The sequence below is a fragment of the Thalia democratica genome, chromosome 2, assembly GCF_965202585.1.
Source record: "Thalia democratica chromosome 2, ktThaDemo2.hap1.1, whole genome shotgun sequence".
NCBI lineage: Eukaryota > Metazoa > Chordata > Thaliacea > Salpida > Salpidae > Thalia > Thalia democratica.
Window position 1 is genome coordinate 21870491 of NC_139166.1, and position 25849 is coordinate 21896339.

At 26.1% G+C, this 25849-nt stretch overlaps 1 protein-coding gene across 1 annotated transcript; it reads left to right on the top strand.

Annotated features, from left to right (window-relative positions):
- Positions 1-5171: 5171 nt before the first annotated feature.
- On the top strand, positions 5172-11685 carry LOC145849637 (charged multivesicular body protein 4c-like). The gene is made up of 5 exons (XM_082954634.1): positions 5172-5385; positions 7604-7781; positions 8291-8402; positions 9023-9149; positions 11073-11685. The coding sequence occupies exons 1-5, from the start codon at positions 5217-5219 to the stop codon at positions 11135-11137; spliced, it is 651 nt and encodes a 216-aa protein (XP_082810760.1). The 5' UTR covers positions 5172-5216; the 3' UTR covers positions 11138-11685.
- Positions 11686-25849: the final 14164 nt, after the last annotated feature.

A 25849-nucleotide genomic window follows, 5' to 3' on the forward strand; every position in this document is an offset into this window, starting at 1 on the left:
ACTTAAGTTTTGAAATTTAATCAGATTTGTTAAAAATTCTAATAAAAACATACGGATTAATTATTTTTCATTGCCAACTTTCTTAGCAGGGTTCAGGGTTGCCACTTTGCCTGGAAACCTGGAAAAGCCTAGAATTTGACAATTTAGGCAAAAAAAAAACTGGAAAAACTTGGAATTTTATAAGCTCTGAAAAGTCCTGGAAAAACCTGGAATTTCAACAATTTTCACATGTTCAGTAGCAAAAATTTCAATTTGACTCAAAAAATCTGTTATATAGTAAAAAAAGTTTTTTATCATCAAACTTTTTTCTGTTAAAAAAGTTATTTAAATCAGCTTAACAGTATCTTTTATTTTTTTTATGCTATTTAACACAGTTTCTTACCTAAATACAGATTCTTACTAAAAATAGATCTAAAAATGTGTACTTTTAAAATCCTGGAAGAAATTTGGAAAACCTGGAAAAAATTTGGAAAATAATACTCAGAGTACTCAAGGAAACTCTGGATGTTTTGAAATTGAAGAAAATCTAAGCAAGACTCATTAATAATTTAGAATATTTTGACTTTTTTTTTAAAACTCAGGATGACTCAGCCAGCTTTGATTTTTTATAAAAATATAAGATTTTAGTTGTTGTAGGATTTTAGTAGTTGTAGGATAGTTGTAGGATTTCAAAATCTCATAAAAGATCTAGATCTAGAATGAGATTTGGTTGATACATTTTCATTATTTTGTTATTATATATAACCAATTTTGTTCAGTACATAATTACTTGTTGATTTTTAATTGCTTATTTAAAAATTTTTAGCCTTGTGGCTAGTTCTTCAATATTCTTAAAAAAAACTTTGTAATATTTTTTTAATCTAAATTAACAATTATCATGATTTGAATTTATTCATGCAAGTGAGTAGTTTAAGTGGTAAAATTTTAGTTAGTTAATTAAAATAAAAAAAAAAGAAAAGATTTTTACTATATATTAATTATATTGAATATATGGTTACATAAAATAGATATTTTTATGTTGAATATTTGAAAACAGTGTTTTTCATATGTTTAGTGAACATCTTATGCAGAAACATACACATACAATTTTCCTTTTAATTATTGAGAATAAACATGAACTCAAGGTATAAGTAGTTTGCACCAGAGCCAAAAAAAAAAAGGATTTGAATTAAAACCTAAGATGACTCTGGGCAGTTCAAGGTCACTCATGGGTCTTAGTTGACTCAAGAGTTGCGACCCTGTTTTAGAATATATCTTTTTTATTTCTTAAGCAGCTAACCTAAAATATACTGCAAGTGTTTCTAGCGTTTTAGACAAAAACCTGTTATATAAATAAAAAATAATTTAATTAACGTTAGTGTTAATAATTGTATGTTTCAATTCTTTATTAGTAAAAAAAACATTTATACTCTAAACTAAATAAATCTTGAAAGAGTGATGTTTATTTAAATTAAGATTAGACTGAGAATTTTTGAGAAAAATCAGTCAAAAACTAGAACAATTTTAGAGAAATAGTCTATTTTTGCTTTTATGGTGTATGAACAACATAATTGAAACTAAGCTTGATTTTTTGTTTTTCATAAGTATTATGATTGTTTCACTGAAACATTACAAATAGTTATTACTAAAAAAAAATTTATAATATAACTTTTATTTTACAAGCATGGCAAAAAATTTATTAAACAAAAAGTTTTAGCTAGGTTCTATGAACTTAAACCTAACTAGTCTGAGCTAAGTTTTACAAGTGAAATTACCAAGTAAAAGTTCATAAACTTTTACTTGGTAATTTCACTCGAAAACTTAGCTCAGACTAGTTAGGTTTTAAGTTTTGTTACAACAATAAAAAACTTATTTTAAGTTTTGATAATCCCTGTTTTGTATCATGAATACATCATATATTGTAGATGGTATTTACTAGAAATTTTTCATTACTATTTTTATGAAAAATAAAAAAAAACACAAAAAACCTATCAACTTTTATTTATTTTTGAAGCTAGACACTTCAAGTTTTCAGCAAACCACCTTTATATGGTTTAAAAGGTTTTGATTGTTAGAGTTTTAGTAATATTGAAAATTAAGGGCATGGGGGGTAAACACCTTTTTTTTTTGAAATTTGATCTTATTTTATATAGTATTTACTAAGCAACAAGATGCTTTTTACAAATTTAAAAAACTCAAAATAATTTTTGAGAAATAGCCGGTCAAAGTCGGAGGCAACAATAGGATCCTTATGGAAGGCTCAAACTAAAATGGCAAATAACTTGAAATCACTAAAAATCTACTCCTACATTTTTGAGATAACTACCTCAAATTTTCAGAAAATGTTCCTTACAATATTTAGAAAATTCTGTCGAAACAAAATTTAAAAAAATTAAAAAATTAAAATTTTATAACAAAAATACAAAAAAAAACTGTATTTTTTTTTCATATAACATTTTTATAATTTAATTTTTTTTTTAAATTTTTTCTAACATAATTTTCTAAATATATCAAGGAATATTTCCTGAAAGTTTGAGGTAGCTATCTCAAAAAGCGTAGGAGGAGATAGATTTTTAGTGATTTCTAGTTATTTGCCGTTTTAGTTTGCGCCTCCCATAAGGATCCTATTGTTGCCTCTGACTTAGACCGGCTTAATCTTAAAACTTATTTTGAATTTTTTAATCTTAAAAAGGATTTTGTAGCTTAGTAAAAACTATATAAAATAATATCAAATTTCAAAAAAAAAGGTTTCCCCTCCCTTATGCCCTTAAATTTATGATATAAAAGGTGAAAAAAATTAAGCTAAGTAACTAGCTTTTTCACTTTAAACATCTTCTTCACTCAAATAATTAATAGTATAGCAATGAACTTACTGTAAAATTTAAAGAAGATTCAGTAAAATATGATAAAAATGGGTTTTTAGTGAAATTGTTTATTTATAACCTTTTTCATTTCAACCATCATCAACAACCTTTTAACAGGGTTGCAACACACTCATGATACTTGGGATAACTCAGGACAGTTTAATATTTTTGAAAATCTCAAGATAACCTGGCTAGTTCAATTTTTTTTTTAATTTAGGAAGACTCAGACCAGTTTGTTTCAGCGTTGCCACACACTAAAGATATTTTGAAGTCATAAAAGTCTCATAATGACTCGGGAAAACTTAATATATTATAAATATATTTATAACCCAGGCTGACTAATTTATAACAACAACTATGACGATATTTAAAGTATAACCATAGTTGATGAAGTTTTGTAGAATTTTATATTATACAAGTTTTTTATGCTTTAATTTTATTTTGAACTTTTGAAATACAAAACTTTTTCTAATTTTTAAAATTTATGTAAAATAAAAAATAATATGGTATAATTTTATAAATATAAGATAATTTTAGGGTTTTATTTATTGTTTTTTGTTTATATTGTTCACTCCTGTACTTAGTTGTTATGCATCATTTTATTGAAAGTTTCCTTTTAAAACTTTTAATACTACTTGTAAAAAATTTTAATGATTTGAGTAATTTATTAATATGTTTCTAATACAACATTACAATACTACTAGAAAATGTAGTTTGATCTTTTTTAAATGATAATGATGTACAAATTAACATCTGTTTGAGTTAAAATACTAGCTTAAACTAAATCTAGTTTGAGCTTTTATTTGTTGACTCATATTTTTCTTATCTTCAAACAATTTTATAAAGTACTATACAAAGTTGTAAAAAGTCCTAAAAAAGACCTTGAATTGACAATTTAGGCAAAACTAACCTAGAATTAGAGAAAATTTGTTAAAAACCTGGGATTTTTAACAATTATCACATGTTAAGTACTAAAATTTATATTAGATACAAAAATCCAACATATAGAATAATTATTTTAGTATCATAATTTTTTATGTAAAATAAATTAACTTTAAGTAGCAATATTTCAAAATATCATTAATATTTCAACATTTTATACTATTAAAATTTTTTACCTTAATTTTAGTTTGATAATAAAAATGGAAAAAAAGCTTGTACTTAAAAAAAACCTAAATGAAGTTCAGAATACCTGGAAAGATTAATTCAAAAAACATTTGGCAGTCCTTAGTACATTAATGAAATTATATGAAAGCCTGTTATATTTACAAAAAGTCCTTGTATAAAAAAAGCTATAATAAAAACTTAATAATTCATGTGTTGAAACTATATTAAATAAAAAAATATCATAATTAAAAAGAATACTCTTTATATGCTACAAAAATCTACAGATTTAAAATAAGCTCATAATTTAGTATTGCTTGTTTTATAATTTTAATTTGAAAGTTATGAAATATACTATTAAAAGTTTGCAATTTAATTCTTAGTGCTGGTAAGATAATTTAAGCAGTTTTTTAAAATTAAACAGTTGTGTGCAAACAAAGTTATTGTGAAAAGTTAAATCAATTAAAAAATAAAAATAAATTATCTATATAAATTAACATTTACTAAAAAATATCTTTTATATAATACCGGAATTTTACATACTAAAATATTATTTTAAAACCTGTGTTTCAAGTTTTATTGGATGCTTATTATAATTGTTTTAAAATTTGAAAACTCAAAATGTAGTTTTTTGTAATAAAAAGAATTTGCTAACCTATAAGAAAACAATTCAAATTTTTATGTTTGACAATTTATATCTTTAAAAAAAATTGTTTTTAAATAAGTAAAATAATTTTTAAATGCAAATGGTTTATAAAACATAGAATTAATTGCATCATTTTTTGTACAAGCTAGGGGTTTTGAAAAAATTAACTTTGTTTAGGTCTAGTTAATCCATTTTACTTATTAATAAAAATGATTAGTTTTATGCTAGTGTTTGAACCTAGCTTTTTTTTGCTGAAATCAGTTGCACTACAGGTCCATGAATAATAGATTATAGTTTTAAAGCTTTTGTTTGTACTTGAGCTGACATGCTACAAAATTTATTTGTTTACTATAGACATAAAATTTTGTAAAATATTTGTCAACTGCGTATATTTTATTATTTTTCATTATTTCTAACTAATTAATTTTTGTTTTATTTTTTCAATAAAAAAATCTTGACTCAAAGTCTTATAACATTTTCACACACATTTCATGTACTGCTAAAACAAAACTTGAAAACTACTCAATCTCCAGTTTAAGTTGCATCAACAGCTCAATAACAAAAATTTTTGCAGCTAGCTTTTTGCAGATTGTTTACATTTGCCCCATATACTTAAATAAAAAATGAATCGGTTTTTCGGCGGAAAGAAGAACAAGGGAGTGACGACGGAGGAGGCAGAGAAGCAGCTCGAGGACACCACAGTGATGCTGTACAAGAAGCAGGAAAAGCTGGAAAACGACATCGAGAAGCAGCTGAAGCTGGCCAAGCAGTACGGAACCAAGAACAAAAAACGTCAGAAGTTGTTTCATGTTTTTAATTATTAGGTGTTTTTAGTTGTTGGCGTTGATAGCTTGTTTTTTATATTTTCCTACATGTTTATTTTTGTTTTCGTTAGTTGTTTATCATGTAATATGTTATTAAGTTCAGTTAAGTTTTATGGCTGAAAAATGGTATAAGTAACTGGGGCTGTACCTTAATATTTTCCCTAATTTTTAATCAAATTTTTAATCAAGTCGAATTTTTAATTTAAAATCTTACTCTACTATTCTTTATTTTTTCTTTCACCGAAATGTTTGAATCATTTTAGAATTAATGAATTTTTAGTATTTGTAATATGGTTAAGTTATAAATAGTCCTAAAACTTAATATATATTGAGTGATAAATTTAAAAAAAAAATATGTTAGTATTCAAGTTCAATTTCGTTATAACTGAATATAGTGTTGAATATTTTTCAAGATACTTTTTATTTAGTATTTTCATTCTGAAAGTATGTTGAAAATAAATAGATAGCATTTATTTAAGTTGTTCATAAATATACATAAATTTTATTATTCTATGATTTTGTGTGTGTAATGTATTTGTAACACATTTTAAATTAAGGTATTTTTCAACGAACATACATAATTTTGTTAAAGTTTAGTTTAAAAGGTTGAAATTTTATGTTTAAACTTTTTATAACTAGTTTACGCAGTTCTTTGATCTATAGTGGCACCAGACCTAATAGTCGTATATTTTTCCATATATTTAAAATAAATGGTTAAACAATCACCATGTTCCACAGTGTTTAAAACTGTGGTTAAAATCACTACAGTAAAGTAAAATTTCATTCATATTAACTAAAAAGTGTTTAAATACATCTAACAAAAAACTTCATGGCTAAAACAAGTAAAAATAAATAAAAATAATATTATAAAATAATTAATAAAATTTTAAAGAGTATAAATAAAAAGGTTGTTTTTTTTTAAATAATTTCCTCCCACAACTTTAACAATTTTTTCTCAAACTTTAACAGTTTAATTTTATTTTAATGATTTAAAAATCACATTTTGGACTTTAAAAATTTTGAGTAAGAATTTGTTTTTTATCGAAAAAAAAACATTAATAAATAAATAAATTTTCTACTTTTTTTAATAAAATGCATTTAAAAGTCTTTTATGATAAAATAAATGCAAGAAAAGTTTTCTGAAAAGTTGTACTTAATTGTTCCAAAATGAATGATAGTTATTTTTTGTAAATTATTTGAAGCTCCCGAAAATTAAAAAACAGAAAATATTTACTCCTTTAGTTTTTATCTGAACTTTTTACTAAATTGACTATGTTTCATGAGTTACTTAACATTTTTTAAATTACATTATAGTATATATTTACTTTTCAAATATTGTCAAAGAAAAGTAATTTTTGAATGAAATGTTTTACTTCTCTATTGCCTTTCAATTATGTAGTTTATTAATTTAAAATGTTTATTTAAATATATATGTTACTTACTTTTAAGTTTTTCTTCAGTTTTATTCATAATTTTAAGCCAATTTCAAAGAATTTTAAAAATCATTAAAAGATAAAATTAACGGAAGCAGCTGTTGCTTATGACAATCAATGACATCAGAAAAAATCTTTAAGTTTATGTTTTGGTTTATCGTATTACCTGTCCGATTTAAAGATTTACAGTTATTCATAAGTTTTAAATGTTTATTTGTTGTACAGTATATATAGGTTCATTGATTTAAAAACATTTTTACTAAGGATATTTATTTTTTGAAAATAAGTTTCTCACAGATACTGAAATAAAAATAAATTTTATAAGGTGGACAGAAAGTTCAGGATTGTAATAAAAATATTCATTAAATAAAAAATATTTTTTTGCTTTTTAGTTTTGCTATCCTCTTAAAAAATGCGCATGTGTTTTCATATGCATGTTAAAAATTAAGAAAACTATTAATTGAATGTAGAAAATATTTTAAAAGTAACCTGAAGGTTTTTTTTCAACTTGAGTTTGAATTTTTTTTTTTGACACTTATTTTTAAATTTTTTTCAACATCCAGACCGAATTTTAAAGAAGTTTAGTTAAAAGTGCACAGGCAAAACAAGAACTTGAAGGGTTAAAACTGACAAAAAATGCAAAAGACAAAACAACAACAAAAGTTTAAACTCTTAATTGTTTGCAAAGCTTTAATTTTTTAACCAAAAAAAAAAGTTCCTGAGAAACTCATTCACCGTTTGCACTTGAAACAGAGGCTCTGATGGCGCTGAAGCGGAAGAAAGTGCTGGAGAAGCAGCTGGAGCAGACGGACGGGACGCTGACCACCATCGAGTTCCAGCTGGACGCGCTGAGGAACGCGCAGGCCAACCAGCAGGTCCTGCAAACCATGAAGAACGCCTCGACGGCCCTGAAGAAGGAGCACAACCACATGTTAGCGTGTTTAACGTTTGTGTAGCTAAAACCAAGGGTCGGCAACCCGCATTAAAAACTTTGTTTCGACCAATCTAATAAAATATTGTTTTCTAAAATACTATTTTAAGCTAAGTGTTATAAAATAAATAGTCTGTAAGTAAAAAATATGTTTTTTTATTAAGCACATTAAAATAATTTGTTTACGGATCTGACGACCCATGAGCTAGTATAAAATAGTTTACTTAGCCGTCGTGTTATTATAGATATAGCTGTTTGTAGAAAGCTTGACTTGTATAGTTTTTATAGAACACATGTTGTTTACATATTTAGATGTTTTAAGTATAATAAAAATCAATGTTTTGCTTCCCTTTTCTGCATTACCCAAAATATAATAAATTAACTTTCTGTACATTTTTTTTAAATAAAGCAAGTGTTGTTACTGCATATTTACAAGCAAGGTAAAACTTTACAACAAAAGGCGCGTTGCGTTTTTGAGCATCCATTTTTCAACGCAAATAATTTACCAGGACTGTGGACGAAGTGCACGACATCATGGATGACATCGAGGAGCAGAAGGAGGTCGGCGACGAAATAGCGGAGGCGATCAGCAGGCCTAACGGAAGTCAGGATTACGACGAGGTTTGTGGATTTGTGTGTTTGTAGCAAATTGTTTGTTACGAGTATAAGAAATATACTAATAAAAAAAAAATTTAATTTTTTTTTTGTGCGAACGGTAACTTTTGACACAGTTGCCATTGCTACTAGGTTTAAATAGCCAATGTTTCGCGGCTGTAATTTTAATTGGTGCTGGATTATAAATAAGAGGATAGTAAATAGATATGTTGAGTTTTATAGCAATATTCTGAGTTGATCGAAACCTAAAGCATTCTGTTAGTTAAAATTAGAAAAAATTGTGTCTAAGGTTTAAAGCCTGGGGCCAACGATTAAATTTAAGCGCAATTTGACAAGTTGGAATCTCTTACTAAAATATTTTGGAGTTTATAGTAAAGTTTTTAATATTAGGAGTAAGGTATTAATGTTGTTCTAAACAATTAAACCTTTCGTTTAAAATTCCAAATTGTGAAAGTAAACATTTGTGTGATAGTTTTTTGAAATTAGTAATTTAAAAGTTAAATCTATTCTATAAACATATATTTGTCATTACAATTAAAATCGTCACGTAAATTAATTAAATAAGATAAAATATTATCTCAGTTAACACAAAAAAAGTTCTAAATAAAATGTGTGAATTTTTTTAGGACGAGTTATTGGAAGAACTGGAGGAGTTAGAACAGGAGGAGATGGATGCCAAGTTGTTGGACAACCTGAAATCGGACGACCTTCCTGCGGTTCCCACCAGCGAATTACCAGACGTTCCCACCACTTGTAAGTTACCATATTTGAAATATTTGTATATAAATTCCCACTATTATTAACATATTTGAAATGTTTATAGATAAGTTCCCACTACTTGTAATTGTATTTAAGATAATTATATTTATAAGTTCCCACCACTTGTTAGTTACCATATTTGAAATGTTTATATATAAGCTCCCACCACTTGTTAGTTACCATATTTGAAATGTTTATAGATAAGTTCCCACCACTTGTTAGTAATTGTATTTAAGATAATTATATTTATAAGTTCCCACCACTTGTTAGTTACCATATTTGAAATCTTTTTGTATGTATAATTTTCAATAACTTGTAAATTACCATTTTTATTTAAAATGTATAAGTTGTTTTGGTAAATTTGAGTGAATTTAATTTTTGTTACTCTTGCGAAAGAACAAAGATGATTTAGTACTTAGAATTAAAATTTCTAATTTGTTCTGCTGTGTAGTTTTTCTACTCGATCAAGAAATAATCAGAAAGATTATCTTTTAAAAAAAGTTCTTTAATTCCAAAACGCTTTAGTCTAACAATGTGCAGTTTGATTTTGAAGCGTTTTTGTGAAAAGAATTATTTTGGTGCATACTAAGTTATTTTAGATGTCAATTCCTTGTATAAAGAAAAAGTTATTTATAGATTTTTAGTTAGTTGAATAGTATAACATAAAATTGTGTGTGATGTTCATATTGATTAAAGTTTAAATAGGGTCTTTTTTAAAAAATGTTTTTATCTTCTCAATTTTTTTATTGTGAAAATGGTTCTTTCCATAGTTATAAATTCCAATGCTGACCAAATAAAAAAATAGTTAGAACTAATGCTGTGCATCTCATTAAAAAAAGTTTTAAGGCAATAAAAGGTTATTCTAGTATGTTCTAAAGATAGTGAAAGTTCAAAAAAAGTCGACTATGTTTACTACAGGCAGTAGGCGGTGTTAAGTTTTGTCATCTAGTAGTTTTCATTTGAGCAGAAATAAAGCTTTTTTTATATTAAAGTTTTGTTAAGTATATGTTTTTACTATACATGTGCTGTGTTTTTACACTTTAATTGTTTATTATGATTACATTTACACATTTCCCTATTTAAGGTATTGTTTCAATATACAACTTTTTTATTAAATTGTTAAAAGTAACATTAAATTGTGTAAACAATTTCAAATAACTACCTGGTCTGGTAGAAATTATAATAAAAAATAATCTAATTTAAACAAATTGTACTTGAGTTGTCTAATTCTAGTTGTTGCGTAGTTAGTAAAGATTAGTCATATAATTATCACTTGAAGTTTAATTGTTACTATTTTTAAAGTGTTTTTTGCAATATAAATCATTAAATTTCTGCTAGTAGTTTTACAACATTCTCTATTTTATTACTTATATTTAAGTATTGTTAATCTTTTTTTTTAACCTTTGACTATACTGTTATTTTATAGGTTTATTAATTCTGTTGGATATTTTTTTAAAACTCTTTATTTTTTATTAATTTAGTAAAAAAAAGCTAAAATAATCTAGATACTAACTTGAGAATTTTAGTATTTTACAAATTTAGACAACAACATAAACTATTGTATAAAATTAAATAAAGAGATTATAAACGGTTCATCTTTATTCAATTTAATCTTATTAAAGTATATGTTTTATGAGCTACTAAAACTTTTAAATTCTTTACTTCAAACTTTTTTTTTCAAAATTTAATATAATCAAAGATAATAGTGTTTATACTTTACTTTATTAATTTATACTTTAAAATATTTTTAAATGTAAAGAATTTGTATTAAATCAATTACTAATTTTTGTAAACTTAAGTTTGGAATGTTCCCAAGGACATAAAAAAGTTTATTTATACCAAAAATTTGCTGACTTTTAGCCAGTTTGTATGTCTTAATATGGTAAAAGACAACTTTGTACAAACATTTTTTTGCAGCCAAAGACGCCAAAAAGACAAAAGATGATGACGACCTCGCGGAACTGATGAGCTGGGCCAATTAAGTTTCGACCGTTTTGTCAACTTGAAAAAAGCCCGCCACAAGATTCTTTAAAATGTAAGCACTTCACAAACCTAAATTTTGAGGCCAATGTTTTGTTTATAAAAAATGTTATTTTTTTCTAATTGGCTTCGTATATATTTTTTTCTTTTAATTGATTATCAGCGGTTTCGTTTGTGTTGAATTATTTTTATAATTAAAAATGGCTGGTTATAATAAAACTTAATAAATCCAAAATCTTAAGTAAGTATTATTTGTTTACAAGTATTTGATTGTGCAAATTAAAAACACTATTAAAAAATGTTAATTCTAACGTCAATTTAGATTTTAATTTTTAGTGTTGTGAAAAAAAAAACGTAATATTAGTTAAAATTACCATTCATAGCATGCATTTTCATTGCTAAGCTAAAAGTTATAGTTTCTTCTAACGCTTTAAATAGATATATATTTTCTGAACTTCTAAACTTTATTATGTAAATGAGGTCTTACAGTTATCATTTTTGTTCTCATATGCATTGTTTTGCTGTAATAAACTTGTTAATTGACCGTTGAGTACAATGTTCGATTTTTCATGAATTATTCATTGGTAGTAGATTCTTGAAAGAAAAAGACATCAGTTTTGAACAAACGAATGTATACTCTTTTTTTATCACATCAAATTACTAAATGTTTTTTTTCCTTGTGTAGTATTTTTTTGTATTCTACTAAATAATTTAAAACTTATTTTACCTAATTCAACATTCACTATTTTAACTATCAAATGTGTTCCCATGTGAAAAATATTTATACCATATATAAAAAACATAGTTTATGTTCTAATTAAAAGCATATTATACATATACTTTTTTTAGATGTTTAAAGTTACTTACTTTGGTTTAAGTTTTAAAAATATGGTTATTTTCTTTATATCAAGTATTTTGGATAGCTAAAGTACTTTTTAAATTACGTATTTTTAATTTTTTCTAGTGTAGTTTTGTAACTTGAGAATATGTATTAAGATTTTGAAAAAAAACCTATGCACTAGCATTTTGTTATAAATTAACTAAAGGTAATATTTTTGAAATAGTTTTTCAAAATTTATTTTGCCTTGATTTTTTAATTAATCTTAGAAATATTCAGTAGTCTTTATTTGTTTCTTAAAAAGCTGAAATAGCTTAAAAGGTAAAATAGCTTACACTTATGATCTAGACTTACTTAAACTTCTCAAAGTTCTATAAAACAGGATTTCCAAAATACTATCAATTTCCAAAAAGTAGGATTTCCAAATACCAGGATAATGACGATTTAGGCAAAAAAAAATGTTGAAAATTAAAAAACCTAAAATTTCGAACAAAAGTCACAAAAAAACTTGAAACTTTTAGCTATTTTTACACTTAAAATAAAAAATCTATCATAAAGATGATCAAGTTTTGTATCATATTTTTTTATTATCAAATAACACATTTAAAGTAGCTTTACAGTGTCTTTCTAATGTTGTTGTACCTTCAAGATAATTTTTTACAACTTAAGTCTAACTTTAAACCAAAATAGACCTAAAACTTGATTTTTAAAAACCTGGAAGAACTTTACTAAAAACATTTTGCAACGCTAATAATTTTTAAATATTTCTTAAAATTTTGATAATAAGTTACAAGGCTGCAATATATTCAAGATAATTTGGATTTATTCTAAAATTGTTGCTAGATTGATTTTTTATGATTAACTGATGGTATTTTAGCTTTTTTTTTTGAAGAACTTATGCTATTTTTTTTAAAATTAAGTAAAACTGAAGTAATATTATATGTTTTGATTTTTTGAAAACAAATGAAGAAATTTCAACTACTAGAGGAGAAATAATATATTTATTCTTTTAAGAATTTATTATGCCAACTAAGTTTCGGTCAAAGACCTCGTCAGCTCTTAAATAAAAAATCTAAAAAAAGATATGTAACAGTCATGGAAAATATTATTTAAATAATTAAATAAAACGAATTTTTACTTAAAAACAAATTAAATTTTTAAAGTTTTATTATATTGATGTCGAAAATTAACTTAAATTTTACCATAAATTTAACCTTTAATTTTAAATTTAATTTGTTTAGGTTTTAAGTAAAGTTTGTTTTTGTTTATTTGTTTAAATAATATTTTTCATGACTGTTACATATCTTTTTAGATTTTTATTTTAGCACTGACGAGGATTTTGACCGCAACTTAGTTAGCATAATTAAGTATTAAAAGAATAAATGTAAAACTAAAGTAATTCAGTTTTTAATATTTATTATGTTTTAACTAACTATTTTTACTAATTGATTTTTTTTTGTTATATAGTTTTGATTTCAATGAATAGGTAAAATTTTCATCCTCGGCACTAGCTCTGCTTTCATATAAGAATTAAAAATTTTATATGATTGCTTTGACTAAGACTTATTATAATGATGTAAACAATTTTGATAAAAAAATTAGGCTATTATTAAAAATTGATGTAACTAAAAAAATTAAATTGATGCATCTTTTTGTATACTAATTAAAGCTATTTTGTATTAGTGTTAACTTAATTATGTATATAATATTTCTTTATTCAATGTCTATAGTTATTTATATCAACTTATTTGAAATTAAGTACAATTTGTAAATATTTTAATCATTTCGTCTAATTGAACAGATACTTCTAACTGATAAATGTAATTTCAAATGTATACTGAGATAAAATGGTCAAAAACCTCTGTACAAAAGCGCAAACTAAAAAAGCTACAAATAAAGTTAAAATAAGATTTTATTAATTAGTGCCATTTTTCCGCAACTTCTTGTATTATTTACTATTAAGTTTTTTGTCACACTCAGTTTTTTTGCAAAGAAAGTTTATTTTTAATTTTTTTTTGCGCCTTTAGTTAAATCTTTCTTTCATAAAGTATTTATCTGTATAACTTATAATCTATTTGGCCAGTTTAAAATAAACATATATTTAACTGGACCACAAAATAAAATTTGATTTCAATTAAAATTTAAAATACAGTTTGTTTCTATTATTACAACAATGTAATACTTTTATTTATTTTAACAAATGATTTAATAATCTTTGTTTTGTTATCACTAGGAAATCTTGATAAGTTGTTTGTGAATTGAAACATTAGGTAGTCTGTAACACTTAATATCCTAGAGACATAATGTTTTCTATAAATATATTGTAAATATCATCATATCACAATGCCATACACACATGGAAATAAATAGATTTAAAATAGTTTATGTATATTATACTAGAAAAAATTAAAAACATAGTTTCCATATTGGGTAAGATCTTTTCGCCAAATAGTAACTGAAGCATGAAATTTTTGTTTAAAACAAACTAAGGCTGAGGTATTAGTTACAACTGATAATTTTAAATTTATGGCAACCCAGTTTTATAGTGTGTTCACCATTGTGGCCCCATTTGTGGACTAATTAGGTGAACTTAATGTATTTTACGTGTGAAAAATAATTTTTATTAAATGAATATTTTAAGTACTTTTTGTTTTATAGATCACAATAAAAGTTCTCGACTTAGTGATAAGGAGAATGATAAATCTTAAATTTTATTATCAAAGCAATGTTTTACTCGTTTGAAATAAATCAACTGATGATCTCGTTTGATTTAGTTCTAACGAGTGAACTATTTAAGTTTTACACTTAGGGCTGTCTACTTGCAGAAAATAACTGATTTATGTTTTAATTATTTTAACTTAATTTTTGTTAATAAAGTTTTGAATAAATAGTTAATATAGAACAAGAAGAACTTTTATTTCAAAGGTTACCTTACTGGTAATAACAAACTACAACAACTGATAGTCATCTGTATATGTTTTTTTCACAAATTTTTTCCAGTTTTTAACTGTTTATCTTTGTATAAATAGTTTTGTAATATTTAAAAGCAAGTCGTATAGATATACTTTTTTTTACAAAAAATTTAAATTATTTAACTATGTAACTGTGAAAGTAAGTAAAGTATCTAACTTGGTGTCAGACTATATAGTTAGGATTAACAACATTTTTTTGTATTGAATTATATAGCTGTAAAATGAAGCAAGTTCTATAAAAACATATTTTATTTTATGATTAATAACAGTGCTTATTCAATTATCTTGACATGTTGGGCAATATTTTTCTGTAAATACGTCCGGATAACCGTTTTTCCGGATAAGTACATAAATGAATTTTTCTATGAAATTATAACTGCTGTGTATTATGCAATGCATAATAAATAATAAAAGCTCAGCTCCACTTTTTCTGCTTTAAACTTTTTTAAGATGTCGTACAAAATCGACCTGCCTATGCTAAACTGCTCTATTATAAAAGACTTTGGCACAATGCTTTTTTACCATTTAAAAAAATTCTAGCTTACTTTCAATGGTTAGTGCAACTCGTTTTCTTTATTTTTTACATCTTGTCTATTTCTAAAACCTGGTATCTTGAGTGTGTCAAACTTATAAAACGTATGAATAAAAAAACGTCATACACCTCATCTTTAACAAAAAGTGTTTGAATTAACAACTTTTATATTATAGTTTAATTTAAAATCAAACATAAAAGAACAGTTGCACATCCATTTTCTAAAGTTATTTTATATGTTTTGTTAAAGTTGTTAACTAATCTTTTTGTATTTTATGTACTAGATAACATAAGTTAGTTTATTTTAAGGTAAACACAGACTCAGAAGTATTTTTTTCTAAATAGCGGAAAAAATGGAAAGAGTTAGAATTTTACCTATTTTATTTCATAGTTTCATGTTAAACATTTCCTTACGAGTTCAAACACATTAGGTAACATTAAAAATGGCAAGAGCAAAGTTTGTTGAAGTTTTTTCTCCTTAACTAGTTTTTAGTTAAATCATTTATACCCCACAGAATAATTTGACTTTATTAATCCACTGCACGCTGTTTGAAAATTTTAGAAGTCTTTTAATAATATCAAAAATTACTTCATACTGTGGTTTTGTTGTAAAAATTTTAGTTAAAGTTTGTTATGTAAAACAAAATTACTTTTATATAGTAGAAAAGTAAACTTATTTAAGTTTTACACTTAGGGCTGTCTACTTGCAGAAAATAACTGATTTATGTTTTAATTATTTTAACTCAATATTTGTTGAAACTTACAGTTAATCTATGTTTAAAAGATATAAACAATAAGGTTAGTAAGTAATGTTTTCAAAATTTTTGATTGATAGAACTATATTTTAATTCTACTAAATAAAAGTAAATAAAATTTTAGATTTTGTTTTAACAAAAGTTATACTATTAAAAAGATGTTAAAATATCAATATTGCTGTCAGCTTAATAAAAACTTTCTAGATAAGTCAGGTTTGTGCAAAAATTTTCTTAGTTTTCACAATTCCACATTAACGAATGCTAAGTTAATTGTACTTTCGTTCTCTCCAATATTTTTCAATTAATATAACCAATCAATTACATAGCTACTATACGCTTTTTTACAAAGTTATGTTTATCTAAAACATTTTAGTCACATAATAATTTTTATGACAAAAATAAGCACAAGAAAGCTGAAGTAATCACCACAAACAATTCAAACGACAAAAACATGATTAATATATTCTTAAAATATAATGCACCCTTTTTGAAACAGAAAGTGTAAAACTTTCACAAAGTATAAAGCCATAAACACTGCCTAGGTCAGCGATTCTTAACCTAGGGTAAATTCATTTGTTTTAGGGAGTAAATTTTCTTGATTCCAAGTTATGTGAATTAATGTTCACTTATTACCTTTTTCATATTTTAGTTAGTATTTAACTGTGTTATTTTTCTATTCAATAAACTCTATAATTTTTTATTTTTTTTTTATTTAATAAGCTTAAGGTTTAAAAAATCTAGTTATTTTCCTCAAAACTAATTATAATTTTTGATAATGGCGGTAAACTTAGTAATTACCTTCCAAATAAAGGTAAAATACGAATAAAATATTAAGAACCGCTGGTCTAGGTTATAAAACTGTTTTCAAAAGCATTAAAATATAGATTTTTACTTTTTTTTTTAGTTTGCAACTACGTCAGATCTATACTAGTTTAATGTAAAATTCAATTTAAAATAAGTAAATAAAAATACCAATAAGTAAAAATTTAATCACGACTTTCATAATTCAACTTTAGTTACTCAGTTTTTTATCTGATGTAGCAGTCGTTACATACAAAGTTAATAAGAGGCAAGCAAACTACCGGTCTGTAATGCAAACATATCCGGGCTTTCAATTGATTGAAAAATATAAACAAACTTTCATGCTATATCGCAATTATAGTTGAGTTGTTACAAACAACAGTGATATTTTATAAAAGTTTCGTTAAATTTTGATGTTAAAGTATTTTAGATAAAAACTTATATAGTTACTGCAGCTGGAAAAAAAACATTTTCATAAAAGAAATACATGTTGTTGTTAAAAAAACTGACCTCTGGAGTTAAATCTAACATAAATGTTAAAAATTCTTGTCTCAGATAATGGTTTAACTGTATAGCCAACAACCATGTTAAAGTAATGTTTTTTTATAGATAATTCCTATTGTAAACAACTAGTTTGTTAAGTTTATATTTATTACGAGCAAAGAAATCACAGTGTTTGTTTAAATACTTGCGTGTTAACTAAATAAACTAATCTTTGTTTTAAAATTCTAGCGTTTGGATTTAGTTTGGCTTAGAAGACCTTTATTTTCATGCATTTGTTTTTAAATTCATAAGCTCAAAAAAACTCTAGACAAAAGAAGTCAATTATAATAGCCGTGGTTTTAAAACTAGCTAAGTTGTGGCAATACGCTAATAGCAACAATGGCAGCTGTAATTTAATTAACGCTATTAATGTAAATGTGCACATTTAAAATATAATTTATTTACAAAACTCGTTTTTTTTTTCATAAACGACGAAAAAAAGATTATACAACCTCATATACAGTGCACAATAACAATTAAAACTTTTTAAAATAAAATCTTGTAATATTTTATAAATATTTTGGCATAAAACTTGGATAAAGAACAATTTAAGGAAAATTTAACTGAAGTGATGTGTACTTACGTACATGAAACTTGTATTGTTCTTTAATTTATATTTCCTGTTTTTCAATACCTATTTTTATTTAAATGGATTAAAGTTAAATATTCTAAGTACAAAAGAAAGCATTATTAACGATTGTTCGTTTTTTATACAACATTTGGCAAGCATCTAACGAAGGTTTACAAGGAACTTTACCGTATAAAGTTGCAAGCATTTAGTTAAAAACGTAGCAATATGTACTCTTGGAAATAATATAAAGCTAAAAATTTTATATTCATGTTTCGGTTATCTTCTTTGTTTAAATAAACGTTTTTTTTTAAATTAGCAAACTATGAAAGACTAAAATATTTATTGTAATTCTTTACAAAGTCAGTACATAGCAGGAAAATACTTAAATATATGTTTAATTTAGATTAAGAAAATCAAGAGCTTATGTCATTTATGTACTAGTTTCAATTTAAAACAAATTGTAACTTAGTAATTTATTTTTTAGATTAGCATAGTTATAAGCTTACACCAGAGATTTATAAACGACGATAAACAATGCCGAGTATAAAAAATTAAATAGGCATCAAAATATTATTTAGATACATGTTTATATTAATTCCTTTTTTAAGGTTTACTTATAATTCATTTGCACTGATCTTTCAAATTAAGGATTTAAATAAATAAAATTAGACTATGTTATAAGGATTAAATAAATTCTATTTACTATAATCTCTTTTAGTATATCAGTTTATAATATTTTTTTTTAAAATTAATTTTAGATTTTTGGTTTTTACCATGATAGCTATTTGACAAGTAACTTAACAAGTCAAACGTTTAAATGTTTACAGAAAAAAACTTTAACTTTTTGTTTTTTAGTTTCTTAACTGTGCAATCGAAACTTATGCAAATGAATGTTAATTATATGTACTACGAGAACAGTTTATATTAAAAGCTTTGTGAACTTTTTGTTGAATTTAACTCCTTTTTTTAGTTTGCTATTTATCAATCTTAAATTGGCTAAACTGGCATGCAGGTTAAGTCTCTTAAAAGTTCCAATAATTAAGTGTGTACCGTTGAAAGTTAGTCTTTTGTAAAATTTAAGCCATTTAAATGACATTAATGTTCCAAACAATAAACTTATTGTGTTTTGTAATCAGATTAAAGACACATAAAACTATTTTCAGCTATATATTTTAAATTGTTAATAAAAGCTTCTAATTGTTTATATTCCTTTGCATACATTTTTAGTTGTAAATTCTAAGTAAATATCATAAGCTTTTGTGATACTTTCCCTTAAACTTATAAAACCGTTCTAGTTCGTGTTAAACAATTTACTCATGAGTTTAGCTATATTAAAAAAGTATTAATAACTTTGAAGAAATATTACGCATAATGATCTATTCTTATTTTGTTAACTTTCAGCCTGGAAAAAAATCACACTATACATTTATACACTTTAGAAAAAAATCACTTTATAAGGATTTAGAATATATCAGTCTACATTTAGTTAAAATTTTTTTTAAGCAGCAAGTTAAACATTTAATGAGAGCACTTTTGAATATGCACAAATTTTATAGCCCTCTAATTTCTAAAAAAAGTATTTTGTTATTCTTTATGACTAAGTGTATGTCTTAAACAAACAATCAAAGTCATAATATTCATAAGTTTAAAAAGTCCTTTTTAGATTTCTTGTAAAATGTACATTAACTAATTGTGACTAATGCAAAAAATATTTTTAGCAAGATAAAAATAAAATCTATATAAAAATAACATTTAATAAAAAGTTCTCAGCAATTTGTAGATTGTTAAAACAATAAGTTTTTAACTAAAAAAACTAAGTTTAAATAGTCTTGACAAAAACTAAATTGAACTTAAAAAAAAAGAAAAAAAATTGTAGCTAAATAAAAATTTTTTGTTGTACAATTCAAATAAAACTCTCAATTTTTTTAAGAAAATAAAGTTTAGGGTTAAGTTTGTTATATAAATACCCAATTCTAGTACTGGGGATTATTGGGTATACATTACTATATAACAACTAAATTAAAGTTTTTATCTGGAAATAATCGCATAGATAATTTCTATTAAAAAAAAAAACCTTTCATACTATCATAAGTTTACAAACACCAACTGCATGCTTTTAAACAAAATTTTAACACAATTACATTTGTAGATCTAAACAATACGAAACTGGAAAGCAAAGAGCAATGCTGCGTAGACTTTTTTGGACCTTTATTCTGTGTTCTGTCTTCAAGCAATCCTTTTCGGACAAAAACGAATGGACATACGAATCTAATTTGGAAACCAGAGCAGAATGGGAAAAATCCGTAGCTGACATTTGCGGCGACGACCACAAGGACAGCTGTTTAAGCTGCAAAACGCTCATTTTCAAGCCGATCGCTGACAGCACACTGTTCTTGGTGGGCTTTTCTCTGAACCAGTTCAACAACAGGAAAATGTTTTGGCACTTGAAAAAGGTCATGCTCATCGGAGTGACTTTCAACCAGCTCACAAGCGACCCGTCGGAAAGGGTGGCGCACCTGAACCAACTGACCTTCATTAACAACAAGTTTAATTTTTCAAAGAACACGCTACCCAGCGTGCCGGAACTGTTCGAGTTGAAAATAAGCCGAAACAGTTTCGTTGAAGTTGACGAGGACTGGTTCCAAACGGAGAAGTTTCCAAGTCTCGAAACCCTGGATCTGAGCGGCAACGGCATGAAGCAGTTTAAGCGGCAAGAAATGAAGCTTTTAAAAAGTCTCGACCTCTCCCACAACGAAATCGAGAGTTTCGAACGAGGGGTTTTCGACGAGATGCCGGCGTTGAAAAAGATCGACCTTTACGGTAATCCGCTGAAGAGCGTCTTGACCTTCAAACGCTTCAAAACGCCCAAGAACAAAGCGGATCGTTTCGTGTGCCAGTGCGATTACGAGCTGAAGACCGCGAACGGGTGGTCGGCACGCAGCGGTGGAAATTTTGTGTGCGACGACAAGAGAGGATGCATCGGGTGCAACGGGAGACAGCAAATCTACTTTTCGCAATTCGAACAACCCATAAGCAAAATGGACGGCATGGACTCCCTGGACGAGTTCTGCCCGATGAGAGTGCGGGGCAGCAGCCACCGACTGCGCGAGTTCGTGTCGCTCAAGAGAACGAAGGTCTTCGAAATATTAATTCTAGCGGTTTTCGTCGTGCTGTGCGCCGTTACTTATTTCAAGAAAAACTACAAGTTCAGGAACCTGGACACCTTCGTGCAGATTTACACCGCACTAACCGTCCTCCTAGCCCTGGGCTGGACCGCACTGACGTTCAAACGGAAGGCCGGAATGAGAGGAAGGGAGGAGCACCTGATCGTGGTGACCAGGGACCTGACGAAAGTGAGCAACGTCATGTACGCGTTGCTGCTGCCCATGGCGGTGCTGCTGATCACGGTTAGGATGAGGCACAGGGTGCTGGGCAGGAAGTACTTCAGGTGGGCCGTGGTGGCGTTAGCGGTCGCGTTGACCGTGGCGCTTATTAGTTGAGTTTTTGTTTCCTACCATATCAAGTTTTCTTTTCAGAGTGAAATTTTTGAGTTGCTGAATTTTTTCCAAGATTATTTTGTTAAAATTTTATATTGAATGTTTGTCATTTTCTGTTCATGTAACTTTTTTTCTTGTTGCTCCCTTGTTTTTAGTTTCAATAAATTATTTATGTGAAATCAGAATTGTTTTAACATGGTTTTTAAGCTAAGTTACTGATACTTCTTAGAAGCAGATGGTTTTCTAAAATATATAAATTTTTGAACTCAGATTATTATTATTTTACGTAACAGCTTATAAACCATTAGAACAAGGTTTAATAAAGTTAAAATAATGGCAAAATAAAAGTTTTGTCGTAAAGTTCATCTTAATTAACAGCAAGTTTTTTTTCCAACCATAACTATTTTCGATAAATTTAATTTTAGGTAGACCAAATTCAATGTGTTAAATTACAAAAAAAAACATATGAAATTGTAATGAAATAATTTTAAACTTCAAAATTCGGCAATGAACGTTGTTTAACATTTATACATATCTACCAAAAGCTGCAAACAAACATTCATAAATAAGGTTAAAAATTAAATTTCTAAAACTTCCGTACAAAAAGTTATTTTTGATTAAAGGTTTTGTTATTTCTAGTACAATTTTTTGCACGCGTAAATAAAAAAATAATTAAAAAAAGTTTAAAAATTTAACAGTCTAAACTAAACAATCCAAGCAGGCGGTCATCGTCCTTATTTGAACGATTTTGGGTAGTCATAGAACTTTAACTTTTTAGTTTTCTGCTTTACAAATTTTAGCTTACTTTTCAATACTTTATCCTGAATTTAAATCAAAGTTTCTCATAATGGACAACATCTTATACAATAAGAGGCGTAAAATAAACGTACATAACTATTGAGGGGTTGATTATGAAAATGAATTTAGGAAACCATGTTCTAAACCAAGTAAAACTAAAACTTAATATTTTTCGATATTTAAAAACTTAAACGAGATTTTTAACTGTTAATTTTAGAGAAAGCTGTTTACTTTTTAGTTCAATTTCACGCAGCAATAAAGACTACAAAATGATTTAAATACCTAAATAAAAAAACTTTTTTTAAATATTTTCCTGACTTATATTACAATATCCGTCTTCAAATCTTCTTAAAGGAAAAAGTGGAAGAATTTCAAGCTTAAAATACTTATGTTTCACAAACTAACAAGTAAAAGTAGCTATATCAAAAAAAAAAAACTTTTCGAGAGTATTTTAGCTGCTTTAAAATATAGTTACTGATTCAAAAGGAGTTGCTTTAGTTTTATCAAAACAATGTGCTGATCATTATAAAAGTTTCATGCTTACTGTTACGTACACAACTTTAAATAAAAGTTTTTATAAAGTTGTTTATATGTCGCAGGCCCATTTTACTCATATTTAAAGTTGCTCACATGCCGCCTTGTAAATTGTAAAGTAACTTGTGGGAACAAAAATGAAATGTTAAAATTGAACACCAGAGCTGAACTTAACTTTAAAATTGAGCTATGTTGCTTCAAATAAATAAAATTAATAAAGAAACCCAGTAAGCTTCGTGCACCCCTGAATGATTATCGTGCACCCTAAAAATTTCATGTACCCCAAAGAAAAATTTCGTGCACACTTGTGTGCACCAGTCTACTCTTTGAAAACCTTTGGTTCAGACCGTAATTTTTTTATTGTTATCATGAAGAAATATAAGTTTAACAGAAAAGTACATGGCGGGCCGCAGCTTGCTAAACCTGTTTTAACTAAAACCAAAACTTTTACATGAATGCTAAATCAGGGTCAGAAGGTATTTGATTATCGCTGGCCAAATTTTGAAAAGAAAAGATAGCGATCCACAGTTGTATATTTAAAGTCTTTACTCTTCGTAACTTGCCTAAAATATCTAGTGTGAATTTTGAATTTCTCGTAAATTTAAAATGCCTTGTGTACATTTAATTTACTTTAACGGGCCACACTTTTACCCTTCATTAGCCGTAGTTTGTTAATCTCTTTTGTAATTAAACAGCAAGGTAGTTACGTCTCAATGTTAAAAGCCGAATGAAAGTTTTCCAATATCTCACTATACAGTTTAGTAAGTAAAAGCAGTCATCAATGCAAACTACACTCGCAACACGTTAGTTCTTGTTTGAAAATTTCAACGTCCAAACGTTTAAATAACTCAACTAAGTAGCGTCTGTACTACTAAAGCTCAAGATGAACTATACTGTTTTACCTCACTCATATTTTCTGTTTAGTTTCTAAAGTTCAGCAAATGTTTTTTTATAAAGTTTAACTTTTTTTTTAAATTTACTATTTTGCTACAAATTTTTTATAGTAGCTATCGATACGAGATCAATCCCAACACTCTAGTATACTTTTAAATTATATTAGCTCTATCAACGTATAACACTTTAGATACTAGATACAAAACAATTTAACTAAATTGTAAATAGTTTTAACCAATTAAATTAACAATTTTTAGCCTATTTAAAGCTTCTTGCTTTCTTTTTGAATTAAAACATCTCCCACTGTTTAAAAACTTTTTTTGACTTTTAGTTTTCATAAGAGCCCAACAAGGCAAAAGTTGTTTCGTAATTAGAATCTAGTTGAATAAAATCTTGAACAATATATATACAAATACAAAAAAAAATTAAAAAATTAAACAGCTCATCAAATGATTAAAAAAAAAAACTTATTACGCAAAACGTAATCATTTTTAACAATTGGTAAACATAATTGCAGCAAAATATTTAAGTAAAGCCTTTTTTATTTAAAAAACACAAAGTGTAGAAAGATATGAAACAAAAAGTATAAAACATTTGTCATGCTCGCTCTACTTTACAGTGTTTATTGGTTTTTACACATAAACTTCTTAGAATCGTTTCATAAGCACAATTAACAAAACGCTGTGACACGTGAGAATTTGCTTCCACTTTCGATTCAGCCTTTTTTGTTTCGTTTGCTTACGAAAGACCTGTTCTCATTTTAGTTCTTATTTTAAAATTTCAGCATTCATGCATTTTAGTAACTAAACTAAATAGCGTTTTTACTGTTTTTGCTTATTTAGATTTTCATTTAGTTTGTACAATTTAGCACGTAACTTCAAGAAAGTTAAGCCTTTATACAAAGTTTACTTTTGTGCGACACATTTTTTATAGAAGCTTTTGAAACGACATAAATAACAATACTTTGGTACACTTTTAGTCTGTATGAGTTCAACTAACTTATAAAGTTTCAAGCACTAGATAAAAAACTTAACTGAATTAAAATTACTTCAACCCACTAACTAAATTAACAATTTTAGCCTGTTTTTTAGCTTTTTTGTTTTTATTTAAAACATTTCTTACTTCATTTAAAAAAAATTATTTCAGATTTAGTTTTCAGAAGAGCCCAACAGGGCAAAATATTGCTTTGTAACTAGATTATGATTATAGAAGACCTTTTACAACATATTTTCTAAACAAATGACTTTTTTTTTAAAATATTTATTAATTTTGTTTTTTGAAGACTTCTCAAAACATTTTTTTTAAATTTAGTTCAATGAATAATAACATATAAAAATTCAATTTTAAACAATTAGTAAAATGACGAAAAAAAATGTTAAACACAAACTTATTACGAAAGAGGTAACCAGTTTCAATTTTTATAAAATATAATTACAGTAATAGATTAAAGTAAACCTATAAATAATTCTTTTAATTTAAAAAACAGAAAGTGCAGAAAGCTATAAAACAAAATGTACAACATTTGTCATTGTCGCTCTACTCTACAGTATTCAGTAGTTTTTCCACATAAACTTATTAGAATTGTTAGAAGCGTTTCATAACCACAAATAACAAAATGCTGTGATAAGTGAGAATACCTTTTTTGTTTCATTCGCTTACACAAGTTTTCAATGCAAAATGAGTAATTTCTACAAAAGCTACTTAAAACTTTGCTCATTAAAAACACTATGCTAAAGCAGTACTATATTTTTAAAGTTAACAGTAGCAGGTTAGTTAGTTCGTTGGTTTTTTACGTTTTATTTTAATATTTGTTCACAAAGAAAATTAATTTGAACTTAGAACATGTAGGTTTTAATTGAGCTATTACGTTTAGTTTCATAAAAACTTTAAGCATAAAAATTGGTATATTTTATATTTTTTGTTTTAACTTTTGATAATTTTTTTATAAAATGTTATAAACATTTTGAGGTATTGAATAA

Bases quoted from the DNA above. Each gene is read 5' to 3' on its own strand.
- LOC145849637 (XM_082954634.1), top strand. From the start codon at position 5,217: ATGAATCGGTTTTTCGGCGGAAAGAAGAACAAGGGAGTGACGACGGAG. The intron at 7,782-8,290 runs GTTAGCGTGTTT...ATAATTTACCAG, and splicing joins AAGAAGGAGCACAACCACAT to GACTGTGGACGAAGTGCACG. The intron at 8,403-9,022 runs GTTTGTGGATTT...GAATTTTTTTAG, and splicing joins GAAGTCAGGATTACGACGAG to GACGAGTTATTGGAAGAACT.